This window comes from Condylura cristata, unplaced genomic scaffold (assembly GCF_000260355.1).
Source record: "Condylura cristata isolate star-nosed mole 26May11 unplaced genomic scaffold, ConCri1.0 scaffold00003, whole genome shotgun sequence".
NCBI lineage: Eukaryota > Metazoa > Chordata > Mammalia > Eulipotyphla > Talpidae > Condylura > Condylura cristata.
The window spans coordinates 67,496,653-67,509,140 of record NW_004567104.1 but is presented as its reverse complement, the minus strand read 5'-3'; the positions used below and the strand labels follow the sequence as shown (position 1 = coordinate 67,509,140).

The following is a 12,488-nucleotide window of genomic DNA, read 5'->3' as shown; positions in this document are numbered from 1 at the left end:
GGGAGCAGAACAGGCAGATTGACGAAGTACACTGCTGAGGGGAGCAGCGGGCAGGTCAGGAGAGGTCTGCCACGCATATGGTCACCTCCGGGGCAGGCGGGGATGGAACTCATGCGGAAGTGGCCCAGCTTCTTAGTGCTGTGCTTTAACCCGCTGCGCCACCAGGGAGGGCCGATTGTAAATATTTTTAAAAGTGACTTTATTTTGATTTCTCAATTTGATAGATTTCTCATAGGAACAGTCTATATCGTATTACCTCTTTGACATGTGCTGAAATTTTTTAGTGGTCCAGTGAGTTTTTTTTTAAGTTCTATATAATCTTTGTAAATATACTCTACAAAAATCTATTGGTTGGCAACAGACTTACAGATGTCTAGATTAGATAAACCGAGTTCATTTTGTAAATCTTCTAATCCTATACTATGCAATATCTATCCTTTACCATAGTTGTTTGAATTTATTTTAACCCACCTTCTTGGTACTTAAAAACATTCATTTAAATTTAAAAACATTTGCTTGGGGCCTCCCTGGTGGTGCAAGGGGTTGCGTCCTAGCACTATGAAGCTATCAGAACCCACTTGCAGCAAATTCAATCCTGTCTCATCCACTGCTCCCCTCATCAGTGCATTTCAGTGGATCTGCCTGTTCTGCTCCCATTCTGTCTCTGGTGAATCCTTTCATCCCCACACCTCTGGCCTGTACCTCAGCTCTTGTATGCATAAATAAATAAATTTTTTTAGAAATTGCTTGGATTCATTTTGGACAAAATCTTAGTTATCCCCTAAAAAGCTTTGCCATTTTTACCTTTTCTTTCTCTGTGGTTTTCTGGTGAGATTACAGGAAAATTTTCAATCTCATACTATTTCTAACTTTTTTATGACATCATCTTATCTTCCCTAGTTATCCCATTTTTAATTTCTATTTCTAATGAGTCGTATTTCATAACCATTCATTCATTCTTGGTTCATTTATGCCTATATTATTTCATAATCCTTTCCCCTTTCTTTGAGGAAGATGACTCCCTCAATTTTTGAAATATTGACATATATTTTAAGGATTTCTTTTCAGAATGGTTATTTGGATGACATTCGTTTTTTGATGACTTTTCCATTCACCTTTCTTGGCCTTGCATTTCTTCGTGCGTTTTTAACATCTGGTTCACAGTTTCTCTGGAGATTGGTCGATTGGTGACTTGTTCTTGCTCTGGTAACTGCGCGAGCCCAGCTTCCACCGCCTACTGGGACCCGTTTGCAGAACCATCTTTCCAGGGAGGTACCACTGGAAACACCACAGTTCAGTCTCTGTGCCGCTAGGGGGCGTATCCGGGTCTACTCCAGTCTTCAGTCTGTGGTCAGGCTCTGTTACAGAAATCCTGGGTCAAGATCTTGCCATCAGAAATTGTGATTTGTATTTCAGAAGTAAAGGAACCAGATCAGTCTTTGTATCCCCAGTGAGAGAACTCTCTTTGTCTTTAGTGGAGCAATTTACCCCTTCAGAGACAAATCCCCTCTCTCTGTCCATTTCCAGGACCTCAGTCCTGAGACTTCAGCCCACTTACCTCATTCTTAGTCTTCATTTATTTTGGTTTTGAGCATAATTATGTCTTTTAATTTTTCCATTTTATCCTTTACCTACCACTGCTACATGATTGAACAGGCAATTAATGTCTGCTTCAACAGAAAGCTGTGTAAATTCAGGTTCAAATGGATTAAAAGGAAAATCTGGCTTTAATAGTTGGAATACTTTATTGTTTCAAAAAGTGCTGGAAGGCGTAGTAACAGTGTGCTGTGACAAGTAAGAGTTAGCGACAAGTCTGTGTTCAATGGCTAATAGGTGATATTTTAGAAAATTCCTTGTAGAAACGGTCTACTAACTTTCTTATTAACAGCCTTGGGATTTTTTTCTTGTAAAAACTGAGACTCCCCCCCCCCAAATTTATGCCCAGATATAATCTTTTTACTTCCAGGTAAATATTTTGCCAAACTAATAATAACAGCTACAGAAAGCAGCAGAACAATTAGTGTCAGAAATCAAAGAGCAACAAAATCTTTGCTACTTTCCCTCCTCTTGGAAAATTGATCTCATTCCTTGCAGGTTGCTAGAAGAATGAAGAGGAATCTTCTTTGCTAAGAGCATTTGGTTTTGAGAAAGAAAAAAGATGTTTGCCACAGAGAACAATTTTTCCCTTAAACATATATTTTTAGTTTTAGCTTCATGCTGTTTTTAATTCCCTGGGGATCACGCCCCTGACATTTTCATCAACAAAATTCATGCTCAAGTGAAGGCTTTTCTTGAGATATGCATTTCTTACATTAAATTTAATGAAATGTTAAGCTTCTGAATTTTAAAACATTAATACAATAGAAATGCCATATGTATAACTCATATCCTTCTATTTTTAAGGACTTTTCAGGCAGGAATTCATCATACTGACTTCCAGGTTATTAACTTATCAGTAATAGTGAGAATTTGTGTGTGGAGCCTATTTTAGGCAAGTTACTATTGAAATGACAGAAAACATGGGATGGTAAATGAAGCCATTGGCTTTTGGCTGGTATCAAAAGTTATCCAAGCCTGGTATCACTTGAAGCATTTTCTTTCATTTGTAAATAGTATGTTGTTTGCTTCTGTGTTTGCCAATTAGAAAGAACATTGCTACTTTCTTAAAAATGAGTTTTGTGGATGTCGTGTGCATATTACTGTAAATCTTGACACCCAAATATATTACATCCTCATTATGTGTATTGACTAAGAGGACTCTGTCAATGAACATTCTTAGCCTCATTCTCTTAGCTGACTTCACTGATTTTTAAAACATCCCTGTGTTTAGTTATAACATGTCTAATTGTGTGGTGAACGCTACCTGCTTCCTTGCTTCTTACTAAAGAGGAACAGTAATCCCCATCAGTTTCTGAAATGCAAGTCATAGTAGCACTTTGAGAAGGAAGAGTGTTGTGAGGGATGGAGCTTCATTTGGGAGCAGAGTGGACCTAGGCTCGGTCCTGTGTCCGCCAGTGATTCATGGAGCCAGCCTGGGCACTTAAGGAACTTCGCCCAATGTATTTCCTTCCCTTAAAGTGAAGGCCCAAAAGCATGTGCTGCCTAAGTTCTTCAACTGATGACACACAGAAATTAGGACAGGGTTGCTGTGGGATATGAAAACATGCAGATGGGTGACATGAAAAAAAAAGTGGTTTAGAGGGGCCCTCCCTGATGGCACAATGGGTTAAAAGCACAGCACTACAAAGCTAAAGCCCCCTCAACACAAGTTCGATTCCTGGAGAGGGAGGTGATCCACATGGCATGGCAGACCTCTCCTGACCCGCCCGCTACTCCCCTCAGCAGTGTACTTCATCGATCTGCCTGTTCTGCTCCTCACTCAGTCTCTGGTGAATCCTCTCACCACCCCTGCACCTCTGGCCTGTACCCCAGTTCTGTATGCATAAATAAATCTTTTTTAAAAAATAAAAAAATCAAGAAATGGTTTAGAGCAAATGGCACACAGCATGAACCAAGTCATTAGCTTTCTGGTTAAGAAAAGTGTTCCTACCGAATTCACCTTGGCTTTTGCTGGTAGATTCCGGTTGTGGAATTTTGCTTCCTGAAAGCGACCCTTGTTTTCCACTTCTAAGGAGCCCCTCAACGTCACCTACTCAAACTTGTGGATAATGGCAATTCTACAAATGCTGTGTAACTTGGCATCAGGGAAGGTAGTCACTCCAACATTCATTAAATAGAAGATGACGAAACAGAGCATATCAACAAATTTTACAGTGTTTGAGTCCCTTTCATAACTACAACAAGTCAGCCTTGGGCATTTGGAAGATGAATGTATGTAATGAACAGGATGTTGGGTGGGGGCCTGTAACAGATTTGCAGTCAGGTCCTACTTAAGGTCATGAAAACCCTGCCTCTCTGTGTGCCATTAAAATCTGTTTCTTTTGTTTCTGACTGAAATACCAATAAGAACATCATGGAACTGTTATACCCCTTTCTGTACCTCAGGCCTGGGTGTCTGCCCATGAGGCATCAGGCCTCTCTCTGGTGAGACTTCTCTCCCCAACAGAGTATTAATGCATCCAAAGCTGTTCGTGAAGCACCACAATACTGATTTTCTGGAGATTTCCAGTAGGTGTCCTCCCTATTCTTTTTTTTTTTTCTGCTTAGAACTGGAGTATAGGCCAGAGGTGTGGGAGAGTGAGAGGATTTACCAGAGACGAGTGGGGAAAAGAACAGGCAGATCAACTGAAATGCACTGCTGAGGGGAAAAGTGAGCGAGACAGAAGTCTGCTGCTCTATGTGAGTCACCTCCCTGGCTGGGGATCGAACTCAGGCCCTAAAGCTGATAGTGCTTAGACTTAGCCTTTAGCCTACCAGGGAGCTCCCCCTGTTCATCATCCTACTGGTCCTCAGGTTTCAAGCAGAAGCATTAATGCTAATTTGGAGTGTCTAGTTCCACTTAAGTGTGATAATATTTAAAGTTTCTTGCCCTTGAGTTTCCTTCAACTTCATTAAAACTTTCTCTTCGCTGGGACGTCTAATATCTTTAAATGGAAAATTTAATTTTAAACAAGGTACATTTCCAACTTTTAGGCAGAAAAAACAACAAAACACAACTTCTCTAAAACAAGGTGGACTGTAACTTACAGTCATTTGAAAATCACCTTCCACTTAATATGGGAACAACAGAAAATGGCCCCAAATAAGTCTCTCCATGAAAATTATGGTTCGTGATTTTTATAACAGCTTTTGTAACAGAAAACATGTGTGTAATCTCAGTTCGAACACTTTCCACTTGAGAATATGGCAAGATGCTCCGAGGGGAATGTTAATGAATACATCTGTTTCCCCCCTGCACAGCTGAATATTATCTGAAAACAGACCTGTTTTCCCATTTCAGAAAAATATTAGTGGATGCTGTGGATGAACAGCTCTTAGTTGCGTAAGTTCTTTTACCTTGCCATTAAGCTAACACTAAGAAGCAGACAGAAGTCACCAGACAGCTGCTCAAGTTCAAAGATACTGTTTACTTTGGAGCCATAAAGTTCCAGACAGACATTTTTAACCCAACTTCTGTTAATTTTCAGGCACTCTGAACCATTACCACTCCTTTCAATAAACAACTTTGTCATGGCTTCAGACTTCCTCTATTGTCTGTCCTGACTTCCTGCAGGGAGAGAGGCAGGGCTTGAGCCTAGTGCCAGATATTTAGCCTGAAGGATTCCATTTTCCACTTTGTAAAAGGCATAGAAGCGGAGACGAAGGTCTGGAACCTGCTATGTCTGTGCACCAGGCAGTTCAGATGATGGGAAGATTTACGTGCTGTGTCTTTGCAAACAACACCAATTTCAGTGGCTTCCAAACTCATTATAGAGATGGTTTTTGTTTGCTTGCAGACTCGTATCAGATCAGATAAATGTGTTCATTAAACCACTCTGCTTCCAAAAACTGCGAACTGATGTTTGGCCTGTCGTCGCCATATCATCCAATATATTTTCTCTTGAAGTAGCCGACTCTTAGACTTGCATCTTCTGCCCTCTGTTGCTGTATGCAGATGTTTGAGATACTTTTGCCAGAGTGACATCCACTGGAAAAAGTTGGAACTGGAACCTCTAAGGGTCACAGAAGCCCCACAATTCATATTTGTCTATATTACTTATACTCAAATAACTCCTAAGGACCATAAAAATAATCCCAGCAGGATTGAAAAAAAGACATTTCAAATTCTCACATAAGTTCAGAAAAATAAATTTTTGTTATTTCAAAATAACCCTGAAAACTAACCCTTATTTTTGGGTGCATACTTTGGAAAACATATTGACAATAATGATGAGTGATTCTTAATTTGGCCTTCACATGTTATAGAATTCTAAGTAAATTAATCTTCCAAATTAGTATGTAATTTAAAGCTTGGCAGTTTTGGATACACTTTACTGGAAGAGTCATTCATTTATTTGGCAAATGTGTTTTGAAATCAGATTATATGTTAGGCACCAACAATATAAAAGAGCTATAAATACACATAAATCTTGGGTATTCTGCCAAACAGACTCAAAAATGATGAAGAAAAATCTTAATTTTCCTTTATTTTTAAAAACTGAATAAGAAAAATCTCATAAGGAAACTCTCATAAGGAAAATTCTAAACCTTTAGAAATTAGAGGAAACACTCAAGATTATTCTTGTATAGTCAGTACCAGAGCCTGACTCCACACCCCAAAGTGTATATTTTAGGCTACCAAATGATTTTTTTAAAGATTTATTTATTTGTGCATACAGAACTGGGGTACAGGCCAGAGGCTCAGGGGCAGTGAAAGGAATCACCAGAGACAGAGTGGGGAGCAGAACAGATAGACTGATGAAGCACAGTGCTGAGGGGAGCAGCGGGCGGGTCAGGAGAGGTCTGCCTCGCCATGTGGATCTCCTCGGGGCAGGGGGCAGGCGGGAATCGAACTCATGCGGAAGTGGCTTAAGCTTCTTTGTGCTGCGCTTTAACCCGCTGCGCCACCAGGGAGGGCCCCAGGATAAGATTTTTGACAGCCATAGAGGGCAGAGGAAAAGAAAGGATGAAAAGAAAAAGTAATTTCATCAGAGGGCACAGAATGAAGAAATACTATCTCTGCTGACTATCAGTCGACTTTTGGGGATCAGGTATAGATTGACTTCAGGAAGTAGGTGTCTTGGAGGATACAATTCCAGGTACACCACTAACTCCCGTTTCTACAACACTGTCTGGGAGATAAGCTTAGATAATCACTGACTTTCAGTAGGTCTCTCTGTCACCCACAATGCATCTAAGTTTCAGGAGGTCCCATGGGGAGGTGTAAGTTCATCTATAGTAGTTCTCATCTAAGTGAGAATGCTTGGGATCATTCTGTTTCAAAGACATCACCGAAGACTTGAAAAACAAATAGCCAGAGGAAATTCTGGAATCTTCACAGACGAAGTGAAAAGGTAGAAAAACAGATTGACTTCGATTTACCTTTGCGGGGATATGAGGTATTATTTATTTCTCAACAGGAATGCGATGAAATAAGCTGAGATCAGAAATAAGTGAGGGGGAATTTTTTCCCAGTAGCATGAAAGTTTATCAAATACAAACTGTAAGGTGTTACCGAAAGAACCCACACAAACTGTCTCAAAAAAGAGCTTGATTAAGGGCCAGTTGCAGGCAGGCTTCAGTAGGAAGAAGGGTGCGCCGGGTGGAAGACTGGGCAACTTTATACCAGAAGTCAGTGAGAGGAAGGAGGGTCGGGGCTGGAACAGCCAGCAGGAATGTGTAGACAAGGCAGCGAGAGTACTGGAGGCCTTTCAGTTGCACAAGCAGGACGTGAGCGAGGTCTTTGCAGCTGCGACGTCTGCTTCTTCCCAGATGCCCTCAGTGGGCCTGAAGGGTCAGGGAGCCCCCATGGCCTCTTTTGTGACATCAGTAACCACATCCAGCTCTGACTGGGGAGTGGGTTGGCGTGTCCTGATGATCTTAATTTTTCCCTGTGGAGCGACTTTCCAGTATTGATAGACTGCTCCAGACACCCCGTCCTGCCATTTTTTGTCCCATGGGTCTTGGATGGTGAAGGTTACCATATTGGACCTAGGGAGGTTGACTAGCCTAGAACCAGATCTGCCCGGGTAATGGTATATGCAGCTCCAGTATGGACACCCTCCCCAGGCAGGGTCCTTGCAGTAAGAGGCAGTCTGGTCAGACATAAGGCAGAGGTAGGGGGTGAAATGCGTCCATACTTCTGGGTTGGTGGTTATACATCCCTGGGAGCAGGCGGCCATTGAATTGAAGGTAATTGTCAGGGCAGAATCACAACTCACAGTAGGACAAAAGGTAGAATTGAGAACCTTATTTCCCTTATCAACCGCCAGGACCTGAAATTGCCATGTGTATTTTGTCCCAGCTGCGGAGAAGGCTAATGGGAGAAGGGAGAGCCCCAAGAGAAGGTGTGGAAGGTTAAGCGACTCTCGCGAGGCAGAGCTCAGTCGGCCCCATGGGTTAACTGGGGTACTTAGCCTGGTCCTCTGAAGGAGAGGGAGCATGTTGGCTCTGGACAGGTGGTGCCTTTGTGGGAATCCCTGGAGCTTGACCGCCGTTGGTGGTGTGAGAATAACCAGATGTGGTCCAGTCCAGCGGGGTTCGGAGGTTGCAGCTGGAGCCCCTTTGCGTAGATCTGGTCCCCTGGGTAGACTGAAGCTGTTGGAGTGTCCGTGCTTGGTTGGGAAGGATCTAGTCTGTGTGTTCCCGAAGTGGCTATCCTAAGAGGGATATATATATGAGAAATAGCTCTCCAGAGGTGAGGGGGAAACAGACTGGAGGAGAAAGGGGTGACTGTACATGAGTTCAAACGGAGACTTAGGTGAGTAGGTCCCCTGGATATGGCTCTGATTTTTGCTAGGGTTAAGGGTAGGAGTTGGACCCAGTTGGTTTTAGTTCCAGAGACAGCTTGGTGAGGTGGTCCTTGCGTAGGCCTTTTGCCCTTTCCATGTTTCCTGACAACTGGGGTCTAGAAGGAATGTGTAGGGCTCTTCCTGGTGGTGTAAAGGGTTAAGGCACAGCACTATGAAGCTGTCTGTAGCCGCTGCAGCAGAAGTTCAATCCCAGCCAGGGAGCTGACCCACATGGTACAGCAGACCTTTCCTGACTACCCGCTGTTCCCCTCAGTGTGTATTTCAGTAGATCTGCCTGTTCTGTTCCCCACTCTGTCTCTGTCTCTGGTGAATCCTCTCATACTCCACCCCTCTGCCCAACCCCCCAGTTCTTGTGTGCATAAGTAAATAAACCTTTAAAACAAAAATAGAAGGAATGTGTAGGTCCCAGGTAATGCCCAGTGTCTAGAAGACTAACTGATCTTTGAGATGAAGGCCAGGCCATTATCTGATTTGAGGGAGTTCAGGACACCACAATGAGGTATAATGCCTGAGAGGGTAGTGACTATGTCAGCTCTCTCCCTTGTACAAGAAAATGCCTGGACCTGTCCTTTCAGGGATCTCCCATGGTCAAGAGGTATTTGTCTTTGTGGGGAGGCATGTGTGTCAAGTCAACCTGCCAGCCTTGCCCCTGGAGATGGCCCCAAAGTTGGTGAGCTGTAAACAAAGAGGGGGGTGAGTAAGCCCCCTTGGGGGAGACCTGAGACTAAATTGTACAAGTGCTGCTGTGGACCTGTTGGATGACGGATGGAAGTTGAGGGTGCTAAAAAGTAGGGAGAGGAAGCAGTGAAGAGCTCAAGGGCCAATGTGGAGGGGTTGGGAGATGGCAGAGAGCAACTCTTTCCACTGAGTGTCTGGTAAGGCAAACAGCCTGCCAAATTAGCCACCCCTGGGAGCCTGGTACAGCTCTACTTAAGTGGTGGGCTTGTTCTTCAGGTTGATTTTGGGGTATGTGGTGAGGTACAGAGAGAAAGAGAAGTGGATGAGGGTTGAAATATTGGGCCAGGGAGCAAGCTGTTTTGTCAGCTTTAGAATTTCTCCAGGGGTGACAGCCTTTGCAGTGGATGGCGGCCACGTTGGCTGGAGGGTAGGAGGCCTCAGGAGCTGTAAGATGAGGCATCTGTTAGTTATAGGAGTCCTTTTAGTGGAGAGGAATTCCCTCTCCTAGATGGCCACATGATGGCCAATAATGTGATAAGCATATTTAAGTCAGTGTAAATTGGACTTGTTTGTCTCTTGCCAGGGTGAAGGCCTTGGTGAGAGCAAAGAGTTCTGCCTTTGGAGAGGCAGCGCCCCTGGGCAGGGCTGTCTTGCTCCTGTTGTCTGTGGCTGGTGAGGAGCACGCAGGGTGGCTGCCAGGAGCTCAGCTGTCTACCCCAGGCTTCCTTATCGTCTCTTTCCTGTTCATCTCAACTGTTGACTACCTCCACAAGTCTCTGTGGAGGCCGAGGGCCCTCCTCTGCTTTAAGCTTTTTTCTAATGTGAGGTGATTACTGGGAGATAAAACGAGAGCTAAGAATCACCTGCCCTCTGCCGACTCAGGGTCAAGGTGCATAGATTTGACCAAGGCCTCAGTCAGGCAAGCGGCTCACGAACTCAGCCGGCCATCTGTCCTGGGGAGACACGTCCAGTCTCAGTGGTATAGGTCTGACAATTCCATTCAGGTTCAGTGCAGGCGACAGGTTCAGCCCCCACAGGAAAGGAGGGCTCCATTCTATGAGCCTCATCTGCATGGATCTTGGCTGCGCTCCAGACCCTGACCTTTTTGTGTTGGCAGTGAGGGTGGGCGAGAGGAATACATAAACATCACTCCATGTCGTGTCATAGTCCTGGGTAAAGTATTGGAATTCTTCAGTGTAAGTGGTGGGGTCATTAGTAAAGAAGCCTACGCAATTTTCGATTTGGAAGAGAGCTGAGATGGATAACAGGAAGTGGACCCAGACAATGGCGTCAGCCCCAGCCACCTCCCTTAGAGGGAACAGAGAATGGGCTGCAGGAGGAGAGGGTAGAGAGGAGTGGAGGAGAGGGAGGGAAGATCTGAGGGGGATTTGGTGGGGTAGGTGACTGGAGGAGAGAAGCTAGGCAGCAACTAGACTCGTCCTGGGTGAATGGGTAATGGAGGCTTAATGGGGGGGAGGGAGGTAAACCAGAGAGGAATCACTAGAAACAGACGGGGGAAGTGGGCAGAGAGTCAGGGGTGCCCTTGGAGGAGCATGATTGTCAAGGGAACATGAAAGGGAAGTCCTCAGGGAGAGGGGGATCGTCAGACCAAAAGAGGAGTTGGAGGAGGTTGGCTGCTTTTTCGGCAGTTGGAAGCCAGAAGGATTTGGTAGTTAGAGCAGGTCTTGAGCAGAGAGGGTCAGCAGTGGAGCAAAGCAAGCCAGGAGTAGGGGATTGTGGACCATGTGCAGGTGTGGTGGCAGAAATTCTCAAGGTCAGTGAGAATCTGGAAATGGAAGGTCCCATTTCCAGCCACTGAGAGTCCTTGTCCTGTTTATATGGAGGCCAGGTAGTGTTACAATAGAAAATAAGGCTCTGAGGCCTGAAGCCTTCCCTGAGGCCCAGAGTCTAACAAATGCAATAAACAGCCCAGAGATGTGGACGGGCTGACCTTGGAATGTGAATTACCTGTGCTGGCTTGCAGGGAGAGGGAGAGAGGGAGAGGAGAAAGACTTGGGACAGGACAGGGGGGACAAACAAGAGTAATCCGGGCTGTACCAGGGCAGGGGGTCTCCTCCACTGGGAGGGAGTTGAGAAGTAGGTCCCAACCTTCATTCAGGGGTCCCCAAGGACAAGGAAGAACAACCCCAAATGGGGTACAGGGCCTCATGTAGCGCTGCAGATTTTGTGGAGTGAGGTGGAGGCCCTTGTAGTTTGGTCCAAGATCACCAAGAAAGGGGTGAGCAGAGATAAAAGAGATAAAGGGAGAACTTACCCCGGAATCTGCAGTGGACGTGAGGCCAGTGAAGCAGTGGTCTGAGAGGGAGGCTCCGTGAGGGGCTGGCAACCGGGTTCAGGAACTGGCACTGGTGCAAGCCCTAGGCGGGAGGTCCCCTGGGTTCTGGCTCCAAGATGTAAGGTGTTGCCGAAAAGAACCCACATGGACTGTCTCAGAAAAGAGCTTGATTAAGGGCTGGTTGCTACGCGGGACTAGGAGGGAAGGCTGTGCTGGGTGGAAGACAGTCAACAACTTTATACCAAGGCTGGAACAGCCAGCAAGAAAGTACAGATAAGGAAGGGAGAGTACTGGAGGCCTCTGGGTTGCACAAACAGGATGTGGGCGTGGTCTTTGCAGCGGGGAGGTCTGCCTCTTCCCAGATGCCTCAGTGGGGCTTAAGGGTCAGGAAGCTCCCATAGCCCCCTGCCTGGGCCATCCAATACAAACCAGGGATGACTTCAGCCCTAAGTCTATCAGATGAAAGGCTTCTCTGAAAGCTGACTTCCTTTTTGCTAAATTCTACCACTTACTGATATCAAATATGTCAATTTTGCTGTGACAAGACATAGACCAAAAGAGATTATAAATTTTGAGTCCAGAATCATGTCCTAGCTAGAGGTGATCCTACCACTTCTAGAACTCTGCACACACACACACACACATAAAAATCTTGATCTAAAAATACCAGTCTGATTTCCTTTTCAAACCTAAACCACTGATATCAGTCTGTTTTTATAAGAATCAAATATTATAACCACCTAAAATTTCTATTTAAGAGAAAAAAAATTAACTTCAAATAGTTTCTACTAAGTTGCTTGTCAGAATCAGGGCCTCCCTGGTGGCATAAGGGGTTAAGGCACAGCACTATGAGGTTATCTACAGCCACCGCAGCACAAGTTGGAACCCAACCTGGCTGCTACTCATATAACACAGCAGATGTCTCCCGCTACTCCTTGCAGTAGTGTATTTCAGTGTATCTGTCTGTTCTGCTCCCCAATGTCTCTGTAAATTCTTTGACACACACCCCGCACCTCCAGACCCCAGTTCTTGTCTGTGTAATTAAATCTGGGGGGGGGAAAGTCATATAAAATCAAACATATTTAGGCCAAAAATTAAGCAAA

General features: G+C 44.8%; 1 protein-coding gene across 1 annotated transcript; it reads right to left on the bottom strand.

Moving 5' to 3' along the window:
- Window positions 1-6,485: 6,485 nt before the first annotated feature.
- On the bottom strand, window positions 6,486-11,442 carry LOC105854192 (ERV-BabFcenv provirus ancestral Env polyprotein-like; the record flags this gene model as incomplete). The annotated part of the gene is made up of 2 exons (XM_012730682.1): window positions 6,486-8,258; window positions 11,365-11,442. Coding segments are annotated over 2 exons (942 nt in total), but the record flags the coding sequence as incomplete, so codon positions are not given.
- Window positions 11,443-12,488: the final 1,046 nt, after the last annotated feature.